Raw genomic sequence first — 26,858 nt, forward strand, 5'->3', positions numbered from 1 at the left:
TCCAAGAGCTGGAAAGTCATGAGAACTACATGCCAGATAAGACTTCCAGAAAAGGTATTTCAGAAAACATGGTGCTGCTGCTAATCTCCATCCAGTCAGCTTCCAAAATAATATCCAAAAAAGGATTTCTGAAGACAGCTTGAGTAAATGGGCAGAACAAGGAAAAGGCATAATTCCCTATAGCTTTATCCTGAAGCTTTTAAACTAATCGTTTCAAAATCAGTATTTTGATTCTGGCTTCTGAAGCAGCAGCCACTTTCAGTCTCAATCGTTTTGAGACAACATCTGAGGTCAATTTCAATTCACAGCAATGTTACAGGAAAAATCTATCTACTGAGAAATATCTTATGACACAATCCTTCCTGGATTACAATATTTCAACCAGCAGTTTTCATTTTCTGCCTTGAATGCTGCTTTATAGGTGCAGGTTAGCCTGAGGAATGGGATAGAAACATCCACAATTCAAATCACACAGGATGACAGCACCAAATACACTTGCATGTCCTGACCCTTTGATCAGTTGGGATCAAAAGCAACATGGACATTGCACATAGCTGGGTTCCTAGATCAGTGACACATTCCAAGCTTTGGCTGAGAGAGCCAAAAAGGAAATTTTAAGAATTTGTGCCAAGTGACATTAACAGAAGAAAAATGGAACTAGAGAGGCTACGAGTGGATAAACACCGTAGGAAAAATGGAAAGCAAAGGCTACCTCGATCTCACAGTTCACTACCTTAAAACAAGGAAACGCTGCTTATTTGTCATGTGAATGACAAAGGAATGCACTTTTTCTTCAAAGCCTTTTCACTTCCCCGTGGCTGAAAAATGTTAATATCTCTCTCCACTTTGGGCTGAATGACAAACATCTAACAGGGAAGAGCAGACCTTTTGCCTGATCACTAAATGACAAAAGGACTTTCCATTTTCCATATAGAGAGCTGAAATAAGGTGTTTTCTCAGGTGTGCAGGTCATATCCTTGTTTATTCTGGGACTGCTCCATAATAGCGATGGTGTTTGCCCTCATAACTATGAGGTTAGATAGTTTTAATTCTCCCTCGGTAGAACGCTCTGCAGGGTCTATCTATGACTTGCAGCTGAAGATACAATAGCACAATTACTCAGTACGATAATGTTACACATTCAACTCTTGCAAAACAGTTGTAGGGCACTGATACATTTTCAAAGGCTTAAATTCTGAAGGGCAATAGCTGTGCTGGTCTTGCACATTTTTAGAAATGAAGTTCTCAATCTCATCTCTCTGCGTACCGTTGTTAACTTGTTATTAAGGAGATCAATTTCTCCATATTCTCCATTTTCAGTTTTATTTGAGAAGGGTAGATTAAGCGAAAATATGAGCTGTTAGATCAAGCATTCAGTTAGGGATGTAAAATGGAAAACAGCCAAGGGAATGACTTTCATCATTATATGTAAGCAATCTTCAAAAATAAGTACTTGACTTAGAACCATTTGTTTAACAATTGTTGGAAGTCATGATGGCGCTGAAGTCCTCACACTTACAACCATTGGAGTGTCCCCGTGTGACATGATCAAAATTTGGGTGATTGGCCACTGGCATATATTTATAACACTTGCAGCATCCCAGGGTCATGTGGAGAACCATTTGCAATTTTCTCAGGGGGCTTTTGACAACTAAAGTCAATGTTGGTTAATGATCACATGATTCATTTAATGACCATGGTTATTTGCTTAACAATTGTGTCAAAAAGCTCATAAAATTGGGCATGACTCACTTAATGGCTTCAACAGAGACAGAAGTTCTTGTCCCAATTGTGGTCATAAGTCGAGGACTACTGTAACTGTAAGTATCCATCTGTTGTGGATAGATAAGAGCAACATTTCTCTTCAATCAAGTTTGACTCCATGGCATGACCAAGTCATCTTGGCAAAAATAGTGCAGTGCTTAGTCCCAGACATAATCTGGGATGCCTTCTCCACTTCCCAGACTAACTACAGCCTTCAATTCCTGGACATCTCCTATCCACATACATTCAACTATGAACACCACTTCACTTTTCATACTTGTTTCAATCATTGATGAAAAACAATTACAATCTTCCTTTAGAGATTTTTTAAAATCTGGCTTCAGCCCTTATTTTACTGGTGAATTCACACCATGTTAATCCAAATTTGTTTTACTTGTGGTGCACTGAACAAGCCACAGTTTGCAAACCACAATGACTTAGCATGATGTGTGATCCCAATCTGGTAAATGAGCATATTTGGGTAAGCAGCACCAACAATATCACTATATTTATCAATAGTGGTATTGTTGGTGTTGCTTACCGAAATATTTTAGGTTTAATTGTTTTAAATATTCTAATAAAAGAAAACCTCTCACTTTAATTAAAAGGCTTCATAGTATTCCCTCTTCTACAGTAATGTTCAATCACTAAAGCCAACTTTTTTCTCTTTCAAATTATCTTCCAATACAAGAAAATATATGTAGCTCATGGTTGAATTATGGAATCCTTGGTGCTCTTTGACCTTGGTTGTTTTCCTGCAGACATTCCATTACCCAACTTGGTAACATCTTCAGTGTAGCACAAGCTCAGAAAAAAACAATCAAGCTCAGAGTAACAAAGATTCCACACACATATTCCCCTTCTATTAGAGCAGAAACAACCACTCACCTCCATCTCTGTAGACCATTTTACATGTTTTCTACATGAACACTTCTCCCCTCAGAACTCTAAAAAAAAATACATTTCTCCTTGGGAAAAGTATTTTTATAGAAGCTGCAACAATATTGGCTTATTTTATCAATTGCTTCTCACTTCAAAAATTATGTTGTTTTCCTAGTCAAATTCCTTAAAAAAAGCTTCCTAGGAAAAAATGCTTTCATTAAACAAACATCAATATACCTTTCACTTTTTTTGAAGAGTGGGAGCAAGATTTGACTCCTAGCACCAGTCCAGTGCTCCCTTTCACTAGGCCCCAGTCTCTAGTCCTAGGTGTTTTCATTGGCCAATTTAGGCAACTGCAGATGACAAATTCAATCTTGGATTTTGTGCTTGGTGTTGTAGAGCTTGACAGTGCAACTGTCTAGGTCATTGCACAGAGAACACAGATGCTCCATTGATTCCAAAAAAGCTAAACAGGTCCAGACCTGATAAGTAGTTAAAAGGGAAAACCCCTGGGAAATCCTAGAGCTTTAAAACAGATTAGGAAACTTTATAAAATATTAGAAGGCGATAAGCTGGTCACGTCTACACTGTTGTCTAGAAAATGTCACCATGAACAAATTCATCTTGGGATTCATCTTGTTCTTTTGCTTCTCAATTCCATCATCCCAAATAAGATCTTAAACATAATGTAATCTGGAAACTTTGGTCAAAAATTATAAAACAAATCATCAACAAGCCACTAATTGCTGCTATATCCATAGCCCAAAGTAGCAATTAATCCCAGGAAACAAGGACAGTTTAGTCGTCTGAATTTGGCATGCCTTCCCTCTGATAATTATTTTGAAGTACTGATAACTAATTGGACATATAAAATAGGAAAAAATTCATCAAAAGTTTGCTGGCTTGAAAACAGCAAACCTGTTGCATTGATTAGAAAAGGTTTTTTAGGCTGAAACACATCCAGGTCTTCTAGAAAAGACGAACAGCAGTAAAGTGTATGGGCAACATCTCTAGAAACCTAAAGGTGATAATGGAAGTGTGATCATTTTTTTTTTGTTCTCCCATGTGGAGACAAAAACTTATGCACATTAAAAATACAAATGAATGCAAAGGATTAGCCAAAGCTCTTCTTCCTTTAGAAAACAGCCCATAGGGCATGTTTTTACGAAACACTGTCTACTAGAATTGGACAGTTAAGTTCTTCTGATAATTTATATTTACTAAATCTTTTATTATCTCTCAGTCACATAACTCAGATGATCCAAATTAAACCCTTGAGAACACAAAGTACAATTCTTTAAGGTACATACTGTATTTCCATATTAGAGCTAAACTGACTGCATTACCAGATAACATATGTGATCACTGTTATCTAGGAATATTTAGCATTTGGTGCAGAGTTGGAAAATAACATGTCAAAATCATTTAATGTAATTTAGACAAGAGGAGGATTTCCATGAAACATGTAGCTTTGGTATTGTTCATCATGGATGGAAGAAATACCTTAAAAACCACATCTTTCCATATGTGCCTGCAAAGCTAAAATTAGAATTATGAATAGGATTCTAATAGATTTTAAAGCAAAACTAATTGTCAGGCACAAAAGATCAGGTCCACATGTGAAATTCCAATAAAACTGATTTATTGCTACTTATGCCTGTGAACAGGAATATTCTCAACTAAGAGTTAGCACCTGCTAGGTGTTAGATAAGGATCAATGGAATTCAAGGGGGGTGGGGTTGGACTTAGTCTGCCTGTGGCTATCTAGAGATTCTAGGTTGATTCCTCTTTTAACTCCATCACCTGGTTCTGCCATTCCTTTTCCTACATTAATAGAACACAAAAATTCCTCTTGCTATGTATTATCTATCAACTTTATGATGGTCATCTCCATTTTAAAAAGTACCCAAAACCTGCAAATTATATAAAAGTTCAAAAATAGGTTATAATTTAAGGAACACTAACTTTATATAGATGTTAGATAGGAGCAGGCGGAGAGTACAGCCCTGAAGCATCATACAAATCAAGGGTACCAACCTCCCTTCTGCCAATACCAACTGGTACTGCCCTTGGAGAAAGGACCCGGCTTTCCTGAGCTGGTCCAGAAGGTGCCATGCATGAGGGTTCTGAAAGTTGCTGAGAAACCAAGAAGGGTCAAGAATGGATACACCATTCTCATTCCAGTCCTGCCAGAGGTCATCCACAAATGTAATAAATACCATCTTGGTAATATATTCTCTCTTGAAATGCAACCATAAAGCTACAGATAATCTCCTTCCTTCCTTCAAGCCTTCTGGAGTTGGAAACTGATCACCTCCTCAGCACCTCCTTCTTAAAATGGCCAGGCTGGACTCTTGGTGGAAATTGTCCAGTTCCAGTGAGTCCAGCAATGTCTTCCGGGGGGGGGGAGACAACTGCCTCTTTTAAGTTGGGTGGAACCACTATCTTTCACAGAGAACCATTCAGCAGCAAATGGACACAACCACATGTCACCTCCCAGGAGACTTTGATCAAGTAGCAGGGACATGGATCTAAAACACAAGGGGCCAATCTCACAGTTCCAAGAATCCTGTCCAAATTAATAATGCCCACATGTTCAAACTTTTCCCAGATAAGTGTGGAGGATAAGGTCTTAATTTGAAGATGGTCGGTCACATCTTCACCAAATAAGCTCTCTCCATCAGTAGCCAATATCTACTAGAATGAACAGAGAACCCACAGAAAGCTATACTAATCTTTAGCTCCTTAGATTTGAAGTCAAAAATTTTATCCAGTTCTAACATTTTTGTTCTGCTCAGAAGTGGAAAGTAATACAATATGATTTCATGCTTTATGCAAACAAGGGTCTCTTGGGCTCATTGTTCACTAGTCTCAATTTCAATAATATCTCTCCATAGAAAAGCAAAAAAAAGATGTTTTGTTTCAGACAAATCTAAAACACTGCATGAACTCACACAGAGACACTTCCCACACAATAAAATTTCAGAGGTAAACAAGTAAATGATAGCTGTATTTTCCATATTCACGAATATCTTCCTCAATAAATTTTTAGTGGAGCTAAATGCAAGATCTGTTTTTTTAAAAGGCAGACCATAAGTGAGCAGATGCTGATTGATGTTACCATTTTCAACATATGTCTAGTGTGAACTTGGTAACAGTATTTTCAGCGTAAGTATTATTTATGGAAAAAGCCATGCCAACACCATTATCCGATATGTAAAATTATGACAGAAAAAGGGGAATTGAAGAAATATCTTGCCCTCATATAATCATGACAATAAACAAACAGAAAATAGAACAGGATTTTTTAGAGATCAAACTGATTTGTAAATGATAGGAAGTGATCGGACACCATTATTAATGTTCTATTTTTGCTACAATTTGCGATTCAGATTGGACTAGGATCATATTAAATATAAGAACACTAATGAATCCAGTTAGACTGAAATGATTAACAGATAACAATCAGGAATCTGCACCCTTTCATACTAACAAATGTTATTAAAAGGTGTAAGACTTTGTGAACTGTACGCTCACTTCATCAGATGCTCAAATACCTTTTAATAAAATTTATTAGTCTGAAAAATGCTACGAGACTCCTGATGTTTGCCTACCACAGACTAACACAGCTCTCCTCCTGCACAATTTTAGACAGAATGGGTTGATATCACTAATACTTTCACTTTCTATCATCACTTGGTTTATGGGTCTCAGCCAAGAGGATTTAGCTGGTTTAAAACTAGGTTTTCATTTTATTTACAACTCAGAACAATTTAATCAATGGAACAATCTGCCTCCAGAAGTTGTGAATGGTCCAATACTGCAAGTTTTTAAGAACAGACTGGACAGCCACTTGTCTGAAATGGTATAGGATTTCCTGCCTGAGCAGGGGGTTGGACTAGATGACCTCCAAGATCCCTTCCAGCTTTTCATCATCATCATCGTTGTTGTTGTTGTTATTATTATTATTTATTAGTTTTGCAAAGAAAAATAAGAATGAGACCTCAAAGAAGTATCATTTCTAGGAACAAAGGAAGGATAGGGCCAAAAGAGGAGGTAGACAAACTTACAAACTTCTAACCCTACTTCTGGATCAAGGGAGAAGGAGATAGTCACTAAGGAATGCCCTGACTCTGTTTCAGAAATAATTATGAAACTAGTTTTTGAGAGATTCACAACTAATGAGTATCACAGGTTGATCTATACAAATGCACAATAGGAGCTTGATTGTATCATCCTTCCTGAATAAAGAAACAGATTGCATTACAGATTTCACTCTTATACAAGTTTTTTAGTAAAGCTGAAAACTACTTTAGATTTACAAAACAACTGTGCAGAAATAAATCATAGCAAACTAGAATGACTAAAGGCTCACAGTAGTTGTCAGAAATAGTTCAACTCAATTCAGCAATAGCTGTTTTGCAAAGCATGAAGCGCACAATTATAAGCCAGGTTTCTAGACCAATAAATATACATATATACATATACATACACATACATACATACATACATACATACATACATACATACACACCAAAAATGCTACATTAAAATATTCAGTCTCATTTCCCTGAACATTTAAATATTATTAAAATAGTTACTGTGTTTTAACTGTTTAAATCAGAAGCCTATGGCCAACATTACATTTTGATGTGATTTTCATGCAGCAGCAAAAATGGTACATCAGAATTGCCTATAAAAGGCCGTGAAAATATAAATATGCCAGCTTTTCCAAGTATTTCCTAACCAAACTCTCATTAAGGTCAATAAATACAGTGATGAATCAGCTGTTAAAATAGGATATTCATATAAAACCTCTGCAGATATAAGAGGCAGCTGGAAAGGAGTTTTGTAGTCATTAATCAAATACTCATAAGACATTGGAGTGACTATTAACATTAGCATTTGGTACCAAAAGAAAACTGTAATCTATTTGAACTTGAACTCAGTATTTTGTTTAAAAATAGTGAATAAGTATTAAAAGAGCTTTTACAACAAAACATTGAAGGTGTTAAAGATACCACTCATTGTTCCTTCAGGAGAAAAAAAAAGCAAGCCACAAGAGTTAAGCATTTTCAGAACATACAGAATAGAAAATCCAAACACCGTTTGTTTGATTATTAATGAAGAAGAATGATTCTTGTTAACAGAGAAGCAATTTTGAGAAGGAGAGAGAAGCAACTGAATGGAGCCCCACATGTTGATTTAAATGAGCTAGTTGTGTTTGCTTGCAACTTTGCCAATGTCTTGAATAGCTGAAATTCCAATAAATTATAAGAGTAGGAGAGATTAGTTACAAATTTAGCCTTAGAAATTTATCAGATAATAATTAAACACAAAGAGGTGGGAAATATCAGTTAATCTTGAGGTGGCCAACATAAAGCACTTTAAGAAAAAAGGTTGCAGAAAATGCTGTACAAACATCTCAGTAATTTTATCATCTGTTAACCATTTTACAGTGAAATGCAGTTTTGCAGAAGTTGTTGCCAAGCACTACATCTTGCAAACTGTCCAATGAAACTATCCTTGCAATGAATTCTGGAATTATCATACCAAAGATTTATTACAAAGCAGCTTTTTAATTCATATTTCTTACTATTCTGGATAAACCCATGGTGCATTCATTTCATGCAGTTGAAAATTAATGTCAAAATATCCAGATCTGCATTTTGGGAGAATTAGCTAAACCTATAACAATAGTCTACATAAGAAGCAAAGAAATGCTATGTTGGCTAAAAATTACTCCTAAATTAATAACTTTACTATAGTTGTCCAAGTAAAGATTTTGCTGTAAATCATTTTCCCACAAATTCATGGTGATTTGTTATTGATCTGTAAAATATTAAGAAAATAGTCTTTTTTCTGTAAGGAGAAATGTCACCTGAGAAGACAACCTAAATTAGAAACATTAGTGAAAACAAATATTAAGAGTGAAATCAATGCATAAAATCCAGTGCCTTTAGCTTAAACCAGAATCAACTCAACTACAGATTTCTTAACTAAAATTGTATCATTATTAAAATCTTTATAACATTTGATGCGCACATCTAAACTTTTGTGGAAATTGGAGGTGATTTAGAGTAAAAAGAATAAGGCTTTGTTTTCCATCCACACCATCCAGTTTATGGCTGCTGGAAAACAGCTGATCAAAAAAGCCAGAATTTGGATATAAAACCATAGTTAAAACAAGCCAAGATTTGTAAATAAACCATCTTGATTTCAAACTCTGCTTTACTGGCAGAAATAAAGCACTGTATGTCTTTTTTGGGATTGAACTTTCCATCATGCCAACTCTAGAAAGAAACAATTTCATTACTGCTTTGCAAAATACAGACACTCTTTGCAACACTCACAAACCAGGGAACTTCAAGACACAAAGTCCTTTTTCTGGGTCTGGGAGGGTTTGTCTAAGGCTACAACAAAGATGGAATTTTGGGGGGAGTCTATTTTTCTACAAACATTGGTTTCTTCACCATACCTCCAAGTTGCCCAAGGCAAGAACATTCTAAACATCAATCTGTTTACAGTTTATCCTCCAGGTACTAGTTTAGCCTGTATGGTACAGTTACTCATCAAAACCACACTATGATGAAAATGGAGCCAGAAGGAATAAGAGTCCACCTTACCTGGCACTTGTTCTGGCTTTATTCAGAGCTTTGCTGAGAACTAGGGATGGTGCTGACTGTCGTCTTTGGGCCAAGCTCTTCATTTTCTGCTAAAACATCAAAACAAAATTAAACATGAGCATTTTAAAATTTTATTTTATTATTAAACTTCTATGCAGCCTATCTCACGGAGGCGACTCTAGGAGACATTTTTATAATATGGAAGGAAAAATCTAAAAATACAAAGAAACAAAATTGGTTCCATTTGAAGATCATTTAGGACAGACAAGTAGAAAACTTTTCTCAGTCCTAAGAACAGAGAAGGAGAATTCTTTAGAATACTACAAATTATCTAGATCAGGAGCAAAAGGTGCAGTCCATGGTACTCCCACTGTCTTCTTCATTAACCTATTTTTCCACTGGGGTGGCCTTTATATTTTATCCTCCAAAATTTCAATTCTGCTTCACCCATTTTAAAATTGCAGCTCTTGCAGGAACGGCACTGTCTTAATAATCTGCTTCTGGATCCAGTTCAAGGGTGTCTAGGACAAATTGCCACAGCCAACTTATTGCGGCCAGCTCACCGCAGCCAGCTCACTGCGGTCAACACTACAGTAAGACAACTCGCAGTGGGACAAGACTTACATCAATATTGAAAAAATGGTGGAACAGAATGAAATGTGAATGACAAAAAATAAAATAGTTTTTTTAATTATTTTAAATAACTGAATTGTTGAATTGTCCCATGGAGAGTTGTCCCACAGCGAGTTGGCTGCAATGAGTTGTCCTGCAGCAAGTTGGCCATGGCAAGTTGGCAGCAGAGAATTGACCATGGAAAGTTGGCTGCAGCAAGTTGCCTCATTCCGAATTTAAGGTGCTCTACCCTCTGGCCAAAAAGGAGTACATGATTGTGGATTCCACTCCCCAGGAAGACAGGAGGACTGGGGCAGCAGAGGCAGGATTTCTCAGTCAAGGTCCATTCATTCTGGGACAGCCTGCCAATCTAAGACAAGAAGGTTTCCTCCCTACAGTATTGCCAGTCAGAAGGGCTAGCAAGACAACTTTGTGAAGGTATTAAAGAATGGGGCACAGATGACCAGGAAATGGCTGGTTTTAAGAGTCTACTTGAGTGTATATAGTAGTAGAATACCTAAGATTTTTTACAATATGTTGATTTTATGAAATTTGGATTTGTCCATTTTACAATTTTACTGTTTCACTTTCAGCCTTAGATGGAGGTACTAAATAAATGATGATACAGTACGCAATATACAAGCAATAAACTATAATTAAACTTATTTTAATTAACAACACATCACATTCTTTTTAGTTTTCCTCAGGAAGATTATGCTTGTTATAACTTGGCTGCTCTTAATTTAATTTAATTAAGGGCAGTTCAATTTCATACTTGGGCCAATTCAACCATTAACAGAATCAGCAGCACACATTGCATCAGTTGAAACAAGGTCCCCCAGTGGATTTGTTTTTTAGTATAGGCAAGAGAGCTAATGGTTGCACCTAATAACTGCTTACAAAAGCTGCAAATGGCTTTTAGCTGGAAGAACTTCTCAAAAAATTAAACTCAAATGACAAATATTAAAAGGGAAGTATAAAAGGTAGATTAAAATTTTCCAATTTTCCAATTCAGACACTGCAGATTTGGTTGCTATTCTGAAGGTTTTACCTCAGGACACTATATAAGATAATGTAATAAACTTGTATTTATTTTGTGATGTTTTTATTGTTTTTAATTATTTTAACTGTTTTATAGTTTTAGAATGGCAAAAAAAACCCTCCCCCCAAGTGACTTGGCTGAGATGAGTGGCTGTAGAAACTGAATCAATAAATAATAAAATTAACTAACTAAATATTGATGGCACTTTCTGTAAAACAGGCATGTAAAAGAATACATCCTCAAAGAGATTCTCATGCAATAGGTTTCACTCATTATATTGGCTAGTGAACTAAAAACATTGACAAGCTATTTTTAGAAGAAGTATTTATAACACAGATGGCAAGCAGCATGTTTAGATGCAGAATAAGGATAAGTTAAATTTATATATGTTTCATCTAATTATAAAACATAAGAAGTATAGGTTTATGACTCTAATGGAGTTTGCCCATTATGGTCCTAAGTCTTGAGGGTGGTAAAGTGGGCCATCACACGACTGGCCCAATTTTACAACCTTGTTTTTGCAGCAGTCATTACACAAATCATCATCATCTTCAAGTGAATCCGCAGTTATTAAGCAAACACTGCAGTCATTAAGCAAATGCATTAATCATTTTTGCCTAAAACCAGAAGTAAACACTGTTTTTCAGCAAAACAGTGTAAATCGTGGTCACATGAACACGGGACACTGAAAACTGTACCTAGAGCTGACTGCCAAGTGCTAAAAATGAGTTCACATGACTGTAAGAGAGGGGCTGTCCAAACTTTAAAACTGATTCATAAGTACCTTTTGGAGGGTTTATCATAACTTCAAATGACAGCTAAACAACCGGTCATAAATTGACAGCTATTTGTATGCTTCCTTTCTTTCAATCAATCAATCCAACTTAGCCCCTTATTGATTTTCAATATTCAAATATGCCTCAAGTTTGATGGATGCTACACAGCTTCCTGTCCTACCTGCAACATTGGAATGATGGGCTATGTTGATAGGAAATAGATATTTTAAAGATAAGTTGATGTTTTTACACATACACACAAATTCCAGGCTATAGCACGAACTCATTTTACTGCAGCCTCTCATTCCTGGGTGGAAATACAAAGCTGTACTATAAATCTAAAGCTCTGCCATTATTTTTGTGGACAACTTGCATTTCTGCCAAGGAAGAACAAAAATAGAAGAAATCAAGAAGTTTCATTTTTAAACAAATGGATTATTATTTCTCCAGACTTAGTCGACATCTATTTACAGTGTTCAGTCACAAAATCGTGTCTTGTGTCCTAAATGAAAAGAAAAATTTCACAATGTTGTGACAGACAACATTCCAGGCAACTATTTAAGAAATTTCTGAATTAGGATTAATCCCCACCCCAAAATAGATTTGCACTATAATTTTCTATAGGACTTGTGTAATAGTTAATAGAAAGATATAGAAATAGAAAATAGTTGGAAGAAATTAAATCTGATGAAATAATACACATTTTTAACAAGACGTTTTTAACTATTGCCATTTCCATTAAAGTCTAGAAAGACATGCAAATTAAAAAAAGGAACACACACTAGAAATGGGATCTACATTCCCTTTTGTCTTTAATATCTTAACAAAGAATGCCCAACACCTTCCATTTTCCCTCACAATTGTAAGAACTGGAAAACACTTGAAGTGGCATACATGTGTATGTGTGCATGCATCTGTGTGTGTTTCTCCCCTGCACCAACACTCATAAGCAAGAATTGTTTACTAGGTTTCAATCCGGCTTTAAAATAATCATAGCCACTAAGATATAATCCACTAGTTCCAGTGTTTGCAATGTCCAAAACGTCTATCATGGTCATCTAGAGTTCTTCAAAACTACAGTATAACTTGTTATTCTATCAGACTAAGGTTTTTGTTTGTTTGTTTTAAACCACTTTGGTCTTGGTATGTTTAAAAAAACATCTCCTCCAGTAGGATTTAATGCCAAGATTACTTTACAGAATTTCAGCACAAATCATCTTCTTTAAAAAAATTCCAGCCATTCAATCAAGAACTTACATAAGTGCACACAAATGTACATAAATAAATCAAGCAGATTAATGCTTAACAGAATGTGCCCATCCTCTTTTCCAGTAGGATTAAAAAAAATTGACCTGTGTTACACATCCTATGCTTGCTCAGCACAGGTAAATCTAAACAAAATGCCAATTTCTGATGTCCACTCAGCTATCTCACTACCATGGAGAACAGCTTGGTCTTGATTACTATTATTCAGCAATGTACTCTCAAGATCATAGAATTATTACAAAACTAAATTTACCTTTTTGCCTAACATAAAACTCTAAATAAATTGAGTGACTTTGGATTAATTACTGGATGTAATTATGAAGCGTGGAAACAGAATTACAACAATGGTAAAGATACAAAATTCTAAACATCTTCCCTTTAAAGTAAGTCTATGCTTCATTCACATCACAGCAAACAACCATGTTTAACATACAACATCCGGATGATATATGACCCATTTCAATGTCACCCAGGAATTAGCAATCTACACGCTGCAGTACAGTGAAACCATAACTGGACCAATTGGGGGAGGAGGTGTTCATTACTGTTAAATACCAAATTACTTCATTTACATTAATTATGTCATTATGCAATTGCTATAAGGGATGTCATTTGCATAATAAAGTTATTATGCAACTGATGCAAACTGATGCAAATGATTCATGTAAAGTTAACATACTCAAATTAAGGCTTTATTGTATTAACGTAATCACAACATGTATGGTCAGATACTGTAAATTAAACAAATCAGGGTGAAAAATTTACCATATCACACCCTACCCTGCAGAAGATATGAACACAGACATACAAATTCCTATTGTATGAACATAGTTTGTGAATGGAAAAAAGAAAGAAGCAATATTTGCTCAAATTCAACAAAATGTGGACATTTTTACCATGTCTTAAAATCTGGTAAGTTGGATATGAACCAGAAAAAAATGCCTATGGGCCAAATATGTTTTTAGATCACCAGCTAGTTATTCACACTCTCGATCATGGGTGTCCAATTTCTTGGCTTGCCTTAAGTGAAGAGGAATTGTTTTAGGCCGCATATAAAACATATACCGTAATTAATGTATACACTAAAAATCACATATTAAATGTTTATGATCTTGTGGGGCCACATTACTAGCTGTATAGGCCCACATGTGACCCATGGGCTGGACATGCCTGCTCTAGATAAATGGAAGTTATCCAATTAATTTTGGGGATAGCAAAACAACTGCCAACTTTTTTAAAAAAGCTAAAGGCCTAAACCATACTCATTTTCTTCACTGATCTTCCTTACAACTTGGGTTGTTTGTACTCATCTTTAACACTTCATATGTATCATCAGAATGAAGGCTACTGCTAAGCTTGTAAGCCGCCCTGAGTCTTCGGAGAAGGGCGGGATATAAATGGAATTAAAATAAAAAAAAATAAAGAAAATAGCCTAACATTATATTTTGGATGGAAGGGACCCAGAACCTGGCAACTAAAGATATTTTATTTATATTTTTTATGTTCTTATAGTTTTTCTGATCATTTATTCATAAAAATCAAATATAATTTTATTTGCTTTGTACCTTTTACCTTTTCAGGAAAACAATGAAGCAGAAAACATTTAAAATTTCATTCTGATCTCTAAACCCAACTAAACTATAGGTTACACTTTTCGGACTAGTAATTTTGGGCATCACAGTCATATTCACATGAAGGATATCATATGGAGAAAGGTATCCCTCACTAAAATAGATAGGAACTTTAAAAAAAACATGTCACTAAATGTGTAGGAAATTACACACAGAGATCACCTTGCTATCCTAATTATTTTGATCATGGGAAATTGAAACATGTCTGCACTGCAAATCAAAGCCACTTTAATCATACAGAATCTTGGTGAAATAGGCAGCATATAAATTTAATAAATAAATAAATACAGAGTACCCACTTGTAAAAAATTAGACCTTGTAGTTCACTCTGTGAAGACACCTAAAAACAACCAATTTCATTTTTTACATTTCTGGACAGAAATTTTTCTTTCTGAAAGAAAGAAAAAGAAATGCCTTCCAAATCTTCAAACACATTTGACATATTATGATCTTAATATACTAATTCTCTATTCAATCGAGATCATAAAACTGGAAGGAACAGCTGAGAAATTATTTAATTGAAAAGACTGGCCAGCACATGCTGCTTTCAGGATCAAAGAATAAAATCCAATTGTGAGTACACTTCAATTCAATTTCAAACGGCTATTATTTAATTTAATTTAATTTATTAATATTTCTATACCGCCCTTCTCCCGAAGGACTCAGGGCGGTGAACAGGGCAAGAATAAAAAACACAGAATTACAAAAGTTAAAAAATGATTAAATACATGCCCACTAAAAAACAATTAATACATAATAAAACCCCAATAAAATACAATAAAAACCCCACCAATCCCCCATCAGGCCAGGCCGGCTTGTTCGAACAAGCATGTTTTTAGATCGTGGTGAAAGGAGCGAAGATCAGGCGCCGTCCGGAGCTCAACCGGTAACTGATTCCATAGTTCCGGGGCACCCACAGAGAAGGATCTCCCCCTGGGGGCCACCAATCGACATTCTCTGACCGGTGGCACCCTGAGGAGGCCCTCTCTGTGGGAACGCACAGGGCGGAGGGAAGTTGATGCCGGCAGCAGGTGTTCCCTAAGGTACTCTGGACCCCTGCCATGTAGGGCTTTAAACACCATTACTAGTACCTTGAATCTCACCCGGAAGACAACTGGTAACCAATGCAGCTCACGGAGCAGAGGTGTAACATGGGAGTATCGGGAGACTCCCAACACAACTCTCGCGGCTGCATTCTGTACCAGTTGGAGCCTCCGGGTGGTCCTCAAGGGAAGCCCCATGTAGAGAGCGTTGCAGTAGTCTAGACGAGAGGTCACGAGCGCGTGAGTGACCGTGCATAAATCATCCCGGCTTAGATAGGGCCGCAACTGGCGCACCAGGCGAACCTGGGCGAAAGCCCCCCTAGTTACAGCCACTATGTGATCTTCCAAGGTGAGCCGTGAATCTAGGAGGACTCCCAAGTTGCGAGCCCTATCTACGGGGGGTAATAGTTCACCCCCCATAGAGAGAGATGGGATATCCGAATAGACCCGGGATGAAGGTATGCAAAGCCACTCAGTCTTGTCGGGGTTGAGTTGAAGTCTGTTCCTCCCCATCCAGACCCAAACCGCCTCCAGGCAGCGGGACATCACGTTGAGGGCATCACTGGGGTGGTTTGGGGTCGAAAGAAAAAGCTGAGTATCATCAGCGTACTGATGATACCCAACTCCAAAACCACGAATGATCTCACCCAGCGGTTTCATATAGATGTTGAACAGGAGAGGCGAGAGGACCGACCCCTGAGGAACTCCACAAACGAGAGACCTCGCGGTCGACCTCTGCCCTCCTGTCAACACCGACTGCGAACGTCCCTGGAGATAGGAGGAGAACCACTGTAAGACCGTACCTCCCACTCCCAATCCCCTGAGATGCCGCAGCAAGATACCATGGTCGATGGTATCGAAAGCCGCTGAGAGGTCTAATAGGACTAGAACAGAGGAATGTCCCCTGTCCCGAGCCCTCCAGAGATCATTCACCAGCGCGACCAATGCCGTCTCTGTGCTGTACCCGGGCCTGAAACCCGATTGGTACGGGTCTAGATAATCCGCTTCATCCAGGACCAGAGGGAGCTGATGCGCCGATAGGAGATTCAAGGTGCTGGTGATGACCTATAAAGCCCTAAATGGCATGGGCCCGGATTATCTTAGGGAGCACCTGCTGCCAGCATCAACTTCCCATCGTCCTGTGCACTCCCATAGGGAGGGCCTCCTTAGGGTGCCGCCGGTCAGGGAATGCCAGCGGATGATCCCCAGAGGGAGGGCATTCTCTGTGGGCGTGCCTGCCCTTTGGAATGATTTACCTGTGGAACTCCGGACTGCCCCCAACCTGTGCTCATTTCGCCGGGACCTGAAAACCTGGCTTTTCGATCTATCTGGCCTGGACTGAGGGGTTTTTAGTTTCAAGTTTTTAACATTGTTTTATTGTTGGGCTATTAATTAATTTAATTCTTTTTAATTCTATTTTTTATCTTAATTTTATATTGTCTTTTAAATATGGCCCTGTAAAACGCCCTGAGTCCTTCGGGAATAGGGCGGTATAGAAAACTAATTAAATAAAAATAAATAATTAAATAAATAAATAAGGAAAGAGATTGAGGAAACCACCTGGAATAGTTAAAAGTATTATGTTACTATATCGAGAATGTGAAATTATGCCAAAGAAAGAATGAAAAAAGGATGCCCAGTGGAATGATGAAGTAGAGAAATAGTAGCGGAAGAAAAAAAAATGCCAAGAATGGGAATTTGCTGTAAAAATATAAGGAGCTAAAAATATTGTATATTCAGTACAGAGACAAAAAGTTAATTGTAACGAATGTACACAAAGTGAGCATGAAATAGTTGGGGTTAAAAGAAGCAGAGAAAACGCATAGCAATTTTGCTTTGAAATAAATATATATATCCTTTGTGGAAGTACAGTAGGTTAAGAGGGCTAAATAAGGAGCATCCTGCACACTGTCTGGAATTAAATTGAAGAAATGAAATAGATGGGGATGAAATTCAAGTGAGAGAATGCAAGAAGAATTATTTCAGAGAAGTATATGGAAATGATAGTGATATGTTGAAGAAGGGAACTGAAATAAATGCTACAAATGTTAGCATCCAAGCATACTGAACATTCTATTTAATACCTAAGACTAATTTGACTGCTTAGTAAAGGGTTTGGCATACATCAGGGAATAAAATAAGGGTGAGTGATGTCCCTTTAGTTATTTATTACAGCAAAAATACTTGTAGTAAATAGAGTTGGGGATGTGGTCGCTATAACTATATCTCCTGTCTTTTTTTTTCTTTATTCATGCTTTAATTTGTCTGCTTATTTTTTTTTACTCCCTTTCCATACTCTGCACACAGGTGTTCCTTTACTTACAACCATTTGTTCAGTGATTGTTTGAAGTTACAACAGCACTGAAAAAGGGACTTATGACTGTTTTTCAAATGACCGTTGCAGCTTCCCTGTGGTTACATGATCAAAATCCAGGCGCTTGGTAACTGGCATGTATTTATAGATTGCAGTGTCCTGGGGTCATGTGATATTCAGTTAACAACCGTGTTACTAACTTAACAAGTGCAGTGATTCACTTAACAACTGTCTTACTTAGCAACAGAAAATGGGGCTGAATTGTGACTGTAAGTTGAGGGCTACCTGTATTGCCACTTTCCCAAAAAGATGTTAGCAAGATGGAACATGGGGCCACAAAACCATTATCAACATCACCATCATTCAAAATCTATACACGGTATTAGCATTCTTAGGTCAACAAAAACATGGTAACAAAGGATACAGGCTTCCAAATGCTCTCAAACTCTTTATCAAAGCAAATACAGAGTCTGAATAAGGAGAATGAAGAAGTGACCATTTTGAAGCCATAAAGTTGATATTTAGACATTGTCTGATGGAGATCTGTAGCCATCTAGTTCTGCTAAGGCAGGGGTGTCAAACTTGCAACGTCACGTGACATTGTGACGTATCGCGACTTTTCTTCCATTGCTGGCAATGGGGTGGGCGTGGTTTCGCCATGGTGCATCCGGCCCATGGGCCAGCAGTTTGACACCCCTGTACTAAAGTCTGTGGTAATTTCATGTTACTTTTTAAGCTGTCGTTGAAGTATTGGTGAAATGAAAAAGCAAATTCATAACAATTATTTTTGAAACAATATTTATTGGAAGCAGCTTTTTCCATTCCCAACCCAAGGCCCTTTAGATATGTTGGACCAAAGCTCCTACGATCCCCAGATGGAAATCATCAGACACCAATGTTTAGCAATAATATATTATCTGATAGTTTCTGACAGATACAATCATATGATGTCAGAATAACAAAAACAGTGATAAAAATGAGTTAAATCGTTCAGGACATCAACAAATTCAAGGGATTCTATAGACTAGCTCTAGGAACCATTTTCATCTTCCTAATAAACTCATGTAAGATCTTCTAATTTCAATAGAGCTTACATTTAAACTCTGCAGCTTTAAAGTCAGGGTATCATACCTATTTAATCCCTTTCCAGCATTACATAGTCTGGATAGAAAGCTGGGGTAATATTCCTTTACAAACTATATTAATAAGTGAATACAGCTTAAATCCCAGGCCCCATAAGAAGTTCTGTAATATAACAATTCAATATACAATGGCTGAATATATGACTTAAAAGGCATTCAAGGTAGTCACCTAATGCAAGGCTTTTCAACCAATGGTACATTGGCACCTGGCAGGTGGTACGCAACCATCCTAGAAAAGTGGTAGTGGGGGAGGGGAATGAGCTAAACCGGTGGTAGCACTGCACAAGCCTGAATGAGAGATGGCTGGAGCTGCAGGGCTGTCAGGGCTCAGTGGAAACGCCAGAATCAGCACCAGGCTCCAGCTGGAGCTCAGCGCTGATCCTGGCACTTCTGAGACCAGAAGCACCAATCGGCTGGAATGTTGCAGCATCCCAGGGTCTTGTGATTTACATTCAGATGCATGGCAACTGATTCATATTTATGACGGTCACAGTGTCCCAGGGTCATGTGAAGTGACCAAAACCTGCTGCAACCACCCAGTAGGCGGGGGGGGGGGGAATAAAAACCAAACACCCTCCCCCACCCCATCCCCACTGCCAATCCTCAGCAGAAATGCTCACAACAATGAAAACCTCGGACAAGAGGAAGAGCGCCGCCAGGCAGGCAGGCAGGCAGGCGTCTTGCTCGGCTGTGGCTTCAGGGGCACTTTTTCCAATGGTACTGTAACTTCAAACAGTCACTAAGCGAACTGTTGAAAGTTGAGGACTACCTGTACTTCATCACTTTTTTCCTTTTGGGGGGGGTTAGGGTCATCAAGTATTTGACACCTTGCTAGGTGACTGGTGGTACTCGGATGTTGCCATATCCTAAAAGTGGCACAATGGGTGAAAAAGATGAAAAGCCCTGACCTAATGCAAAAGCCAGATACCCAAAGGCACAGCATTTTAAAACAAAGGGTTCATGTAAAAAAATGATTTATGAACAGGAACAGCTTGTCATACCAAGAGCAATGTTCACAAGTGGCTTTTCTGGCAGGTATCCCGATACAAGACAAGCAGAAATTCACGCAGCTCTTAAGATAATAATCTGTTGTTTGTATTAAACTTTTATTCACCTTTTGAACTTCTGCCTGCTATGCAACTACAAAACAGACGCACAGAAATGCTACCAGAGGACTTTGTTCTGTTCATACCTTGTTCATACAACTGCATTGTACTTAACATGCTTTTTTGGCTTTCACTTGGTGTGCGAATCTAGCTACTGTAGGTTTGCAAGGCAAATAAATCATGATTTATTACTTATCCTACTCAAATAATATCACAATTGGCTGATTTGCACAAGAATCACGGAGTTTGCAGCCAACAATCCTACATTTCTGAAAAGTACAGTATGCTATCTTTGAAAAGCACTAAGTTGAAGAAAACTGGCACAAACAATAACTCTTCCCTTAATTTAACATAATACAACAAATATGCTAGCTAGTCAGTGGATTACTGTGTGAGAAGAGAACCTTCAGAGGACAACAGGATGGGACAAGCAGCTTTAGGCCGTACCTGATAATGACTTTTCCAAAATATCCCGTCTCTCTCTTTAGTGATTTGCTTTTATTGCTGAAAATCAATTTGAAATTTGATAAAATTAAATTAAAATACTAAAAGGTTGGACTGAGAGAGGGCGAGTGGTCTAAAGTCACCTAATAAACTTCTGTGGCTGAAGTTAGGTTATAACCTGGATCTGTCTATTCCTATTCCAACATTTTAATCAATATCACATAGCTCTCATATCCAGCACCCCAATCAGTTATATATTAAGTTCTGCTGGATATTATGCAGAGTTGACAAGTATTGCATCTTTAAGCAATGAATAAAATGTTCTCAAGTATTTTGGAGGGTTTTCCAGGAAGTAGAGTTTTAACACAGAAAAAAGCTATAGTACTGTATAGATAGTCTTTGATTTATGACCATAATTGAGCCCAAACTTTCCATTGCTAAAGCAATTAAGTGGGTTTTGTTCCATTTTACAACCTTTTTTGCCACAGATGTTAAGCAAATCACTACAGTTGTTAAATGAATCATGTGGCTGTCAATGATCTGGCTTTTCCCACTGACCTTGCTTGTTGGAAGCTGGCTGGGAAAGTTACAAATGATGATCACATGGAATCCCGGGACATTGCAACTATCATAAATACATGCCAGTTCCAAGTACTCCAATTTTGATCACGTGGCCATGGGAATGCTGCAATGATCATGGGAGTGAAAACTGGTCATAAGTCCCTTTTCTCAGTGCTGTTGTAACTTTGAATGGCCACCAAATGAATGGTTGTAAGTTGATGACTAACTGTATACAACCACAGTCTCCAACCTTTCCGGCTTTGCGGACCAATGGTGTGTTTGTGTGTGTGTGTGTGTGTGTGTGTGTGTGAAAAAGAGAGAGAGAGAGAGGGAGGATGGTTCTGCGCATGCAGCGGGCAAGTGCGCACATGAAGCTCCATTTGCACAAGCAGTGGGCATGCGCACCTGCCACTCACAGAAATGGAGTTGCATGGATGCGCTTATACCCTCCTGCAGTGTGTGCAACTGGAACTGCGCATGCTTCCACAGCCCGGTTCTGAACAGGCCATGGCCTGGCAATTTTGGGGTTGGGGACCTCTGGTATACAATACATATGCAACTGAACAATCCTCTAAGAATATTGACTGTGCAATCTTACTTACGCACTTGCAGAAGCTAAGTTAATGAGACTTACGCACCCTAATAGGAAGGGGTCTTGTTAGTCATGACACTCCAGTGGTCGAAGAGAATTCTAGTCCTGAAAACCTTATGCTCCAGCAAATTTGTTAAGCCTTTTGGATGTCCTGAACGTTTTTCTATCTTCCAGTTCAACAGACCTTTATTCTGGTGAGGATAAACCAAAATGATTTCTTGTTGAAATGAAACATTCAATTGAATGCCAAACTGAAGAACATTTCAGATGCTCAATGTCCTTGATTCTAGTGAGCTGTTTATTAGTACACCAGTCTCACATTGGGCTTGAGGGCTGACATCCAAGAGAGAAACTACATATATGGTATTCCCATTTTTCTCTTCCCAATGTGATCAAGACTGGAAATATTTATGATGTGCTCTATAATAACCCAGGCAGGCTTTAAAATCCCAATAAGCATTTGGCAGCCCGCTGTACTAATTCTCTAAGGAGAATGTGCTGGCCGGGATTTAATGACATTTTAATGCAAACCCTGCAAATAGGAGATTTCCTTCTTAGCTTGCTTCCTCCCTTACTCTTCATTCTATTTATTCTGGAATGGTCTCTATCGGGAGCAGAGTTTAAAAAACTGGGGAGAAAGAAGAAGATGCTGAAGTATTCAGGATCCCAATGTATCACTGACTCATAAATCACACTTTTTTTTGCTAGATTTCTTACACTGTGGGAAGCCCACACACATAAAAAAGGAGGAATTTTGTGCAACAGTACACAAGCATTACAACATCATCTTAAAACTTGGAGTATCCTAATTACTAAAGTAATGGTTTCCAACATCAATGATCACTTTATTGCTTATCTCATCTTAACACAAAATTCCCCTGCCTGAAGCAGAATTCAAATGTTCCTTTTCCTACTAGATTCTGCAATCCTTTATTTTCAAAATCATGCTGAACCATTCAGATAACAATTCTAGCCTTTCTCACATTGCTGTCTGAAACTGGTCACTCACCCTTGTTTGTACTATTTTGCTTTGCTACAGATTCTGCTGAAATTTCCTGTATTCAAATTTTCTAAGTGTGGACACTGAAGCTTGAAGCTTTAGTTCTTAAACTGGGGCAGGCAGGTTTCAGGTTTGGAAAATCTTTTTTCCCCTTTTTTAGAGAATACCAAGACATCCATGCTCTGAATCCAAGTGCAAGCTAAAGAACATGCTCAGCCAAAATTCTGTGATGAGTCCCAAAATGAGTCCATAAGTCTTCTTTTTTGGGGGAAAAATCCTGATTCTCTAGTAACATCACTCTACCTGAGGCATTGTTATGGCTACCAAATTCATGATCAGTGGTAGGGAGACCTATTAGTTTATTAGCTATTACTATTGTAGGAGCAATGCAATCAACTGAAATTTTACCCATCTACTGTAAATCACTCAAACCTCTATCCATCTATGTCCCACTTTTGTTAGACACATCCTTGAGTTCACAATACACTCCATCTGTAGTCTATACACTCCATCTGTAATCTCAGGAACTCAAGTCTCAGCAACTCAAGACATCATCATCTAGAGTGAGTGACTTTGGAGTCAGAAAACTGGTGATCTGAAAATAGCTTTTTTAAAAAGAACTCATTTATCTATGTTCCAATTGTAAAAAAAAATGCAATCAATAAATCTGATAGGAGCCCACAGAACAGACTGTATAACTAGTAGGGTCTCAGACCCACTTCTACTTTTCCAGAGAAAAAGTCATCCAAATTTCATAAATGGATGGCACCATCTACAGACACAGGTCTGTAGAAGACAGCAGGTCTCTAAGGGACAACACATTCATTGTCTTGGATGCCAAGGTAAAAACATGTACAAAAACGTGCAGGGGGGGGGATCAAAAGAATGACTCGCTCCAAATGTAAGAATCACTAGCCACTATAAACAACTCAGCTATATACTATGAAAACAAAACTCATTCTTTGAGTTTGCATCCTTAAAAAATCAAGGCGAGCACCTTCCATGCTTAAAAGAAAGATTGTGGAAGGCTTGGGAGAATCTTAAAGTTTAGAGAAATAGAACAACAAGAACAAGAATTGCGTAAGTGCTGGGAACAATCCAGTCTGAATTGAATATTACAAGTGGCCACAGAATTTATTTATATCCCACTTCTATTATTTCATAAATAATTCAGGGCAGCAAACATATATATTACTCCTTCATCCTACCAGTTTACCAGCAAACAACAACCCTCTGAGATGGATAGAGCTGAAAAGAGTGTGACTGGCCCAAAGTTACTCAGCCAGTTTTCATGGCTAAGACAGGGTTACAACTCAAGGTCTCCCAGTTTCAAGCCTGGAGCTTTAACCATTAGACCAAACTGGCAAAGAGAAGGAAAAATGCAGTATCTAGAACAGGGGTAGGCAACCTTGGCTCTTTTATGACTCAAGGTTGCCTACTCCTGATCTAGAACAACACAAGGCTGGCCAGCAAGCCAGTCCTGAACAAGATTTTTCAACATTACAATATTTTGTTAATTCTCTACACACCACTCTAGTAAACTGTTTTGAAATGCAACATGATATATTCCTAAATCAAGTAAAACTGAAAAGCAGCTCCTGGTCCAGCGTGTGTCATAGTCTAGCACCGTGGTGGCGAACCTATGGCACGCATGCCACAGGTGGCACGCAGAGCCCTCTCTGTGGGCACGCACGCTGTCACCCCAGTCCTAGGCCTTCAGCTGGGTTTTATAAAACCTTTTCGCTTTAGGCCTCTGCCGCCGTGTGCAAAAAAAAAAAGTTCAATCAATCAATTTCAATTTCTTAGGGGAAAAAAAAAAGATCTCGCAAAGTTGGAATTGACTGATGGAACTTTTTAGTCCCACCCAGTCTGCCGTTACCACTGCAGCCACGCCCAGCCAATGGGCCACGCCCACCTGGCACCCAACAATACATAAGTGGGTTTTGGGTTGCAGTTTGGGCACTTGGTCTCTAAAAGGTTCGCCATCACTGGTCTAGCTGCTGTCAGGGGAAAACAAATATAGAAAGAGAAGATAACATCCTGATGTCCTGTTTGTACGTCTCTAGAATTCCTTGGCTGTTGGAATCTAGTACAAAAGAGACTACACACAGAGAGAGACGGTCCAAATAACTCATAGTGATACACTTATTGGTTGCCTTGAGGTCAGAGCTCTCACCCCTGTCTCTTTCCTCCCCCCTGCAATCTAATTTGGGAATACCAACACCAGCCTCCCTCACGTAAAGTTATTTTAAAGGCAGGAGGAAAATATAGAAAGCACTAAGGGCCTCTCATTACCGTCACCCCATGCCTGTGAATTCAGCAGTTAAGTCTCATTGTTCAAGTTCCTACCCAGGACAGCAGCCTAGAAGAAAAAAACTCAGAATTAAGATAGGCAGGAGAGCTTTCAGGGGAGAAAACCACTCAAAAGAGAGGCTAACCTTTCTTGAATTTGCACCTCTTCCACTGAAAAAGCACAGAGGGGGGGAGAGACGGCTGCTGTTATTCCAAAGGCGATGCCAGCAGAGCCCCTGGTCCCTGGGATGAAACCATCTTCAAGGTAATGGACCGCGGATCTTACACACACACACACATACACAAACCCCACTCAGAAAGGTAATATTTGTAAGCCACGAGCGCGCTCCCGGCGCAGCTGCAAGAGCGCATCGTCACTCGGCGCGCTGGCCTCCATCCTTCCCCGGTCAAGTGCAGCCATCCACGAGCCAAGGGAACCCGGGTAGGGGAAGTCAAACCCGCCTGCGGGAAAGAAGGTTGCGCGCGAGGGGGGGGGCGGGAAATAACGCACCTCCCCTTCCAACCCTTCTGATGCTTTCAAAAGAGGCGGCGTATTGCGGGCACAACCGCGCCAGAGAGATCGGGGCTCAGCTGTGGGCGGGCGGGCGAGCTCCTCCGAGTCACGACTCACAGTGACTGACCTACGGCTGCAAGTCCTCGGAGGAGAACGAACACCGCCGCCGGACCTGCCCGCTTTCCCCCGAGGCGACGCCGACAGCAGGCTAGGGCAGGGGAAAGGTTCTCGGGCAGACCCGGGATGGCGACCTTCCTAGGGTGGCGTTCGCACGTTTTATTTCGCCCCCTTGCGAGACACGGAGCTAACCGACTGCATTCAGGAAAAGGGGGATAAGCGGCGGGGAGGGAAACCTAAAAAGGGGAAGGCAGAACGGGAAGAGGAAGGGGGGGGGACACGAGCAACACCTGGGGAATCAAAAAAAAAAAGGCCACCTTTTTCTTTAACAGATTGCAGCGCCAGCCTTTATCAAAGGGAATCCCGCTGATCTCGGTGGGGCTTGCTCCCAAGTAAACCCGCCACGGCTTCCAGGTTCTGGGCTGCAGGACGACCAGCCTAGGCGTGGGAAAAGGTTGCAATTAAACTGGCTTGACTTCCGAGGAAAGGAGCAACGGAGGGTCATCCACCTGCAAGGATCGGGCAGGGAAGGAAGGAAGGAAGGAAGGAAGGAAGGAAGGAAGGAAGGAAGGAAGGAAGGAAGGAAGGAAGGAAGGAAACAAACCGCGCAAGCCTGCCTCCCTGCCCCATTTGCCTAAGGAGGGAGCCGGCTTTCCATTCCTCCCGGTCGGCGATTCTGCATTGGGGAACACGACGTCGGAGCTCTCACCTTCTTGCCCTCCGAAGCGGCGGAGCGCCGATTCCCCCCGGTCAGGGAGGAAGAGCGCCCCTGACCGATGTGATCCTGTTGCGGGGACATCGCTTCCATTAGATTCCCCTTGATCGCCGCGCTGCTCAAACAGCCCAAAGCAAGCCTGAGGTCATCCCAGGCTGGTCCTCTATCTTGGGCAAAAGGCGGCAGCCCTTCCCGGAGCCTCTCCGGATGGCTCTCATGGAAAATGAAGGCAGCAGCGCAACCAAGAAGCGCGCAAAAAGCGCCGCCGCCTCCACCACAGCAACAGCCAGCGCCAAGAGCGGATTCAGCGCAACGAGAAGCAAAGCGAGTGCGGCAGACAGCGGCACGGCTGGCCCCGCCCACCCCGAGGCCAACACTACCCAAGTTTTGCGGCGAGGCTCCACCCAGAAATGGAAGCT

The 26,858-nt window shown here is 39.5% G+C and overlaps 1 protein-coding gene across 1 annotated transcript in view; it reads right to left on the reverse strand.

Moving 5' to 3' along the window:
* Positions 1-26,532, reverse strand: part of ARHGAP20 (Rho GTPase activating protein 20) — a gene marked incomplete at both ends in the record, with an annotated part of 92,413 nt that extends 65,881 nt beyond the window's left edge. Inside the window, 2 exons of the mRNA XM_081326543.1 lie at positions 9,273-9,361; positions 26,434-26,532. Coding sequence (XP_081182669.1) covers positions 9,273-9,361; positions 26,434-26,532 — 188 coding nt within the window. The remainder of the gene's footprint in view (positions 1-9,272; positions 9,362-26,433) is intronic.
* Between the last annotated feature and the right edge of the window lie 326 nt (positions 26,533-26,858).

Source organism: Vipera berus, assembly GCF_964194415.1.
Source record: "Vipera berus genome assembly, chromosome: 4".
NCBI lineage: Eukaryota > Metazoa > Chordata > Lepidosauria > Squamata > Viperidae > Vipera > Vipera berus.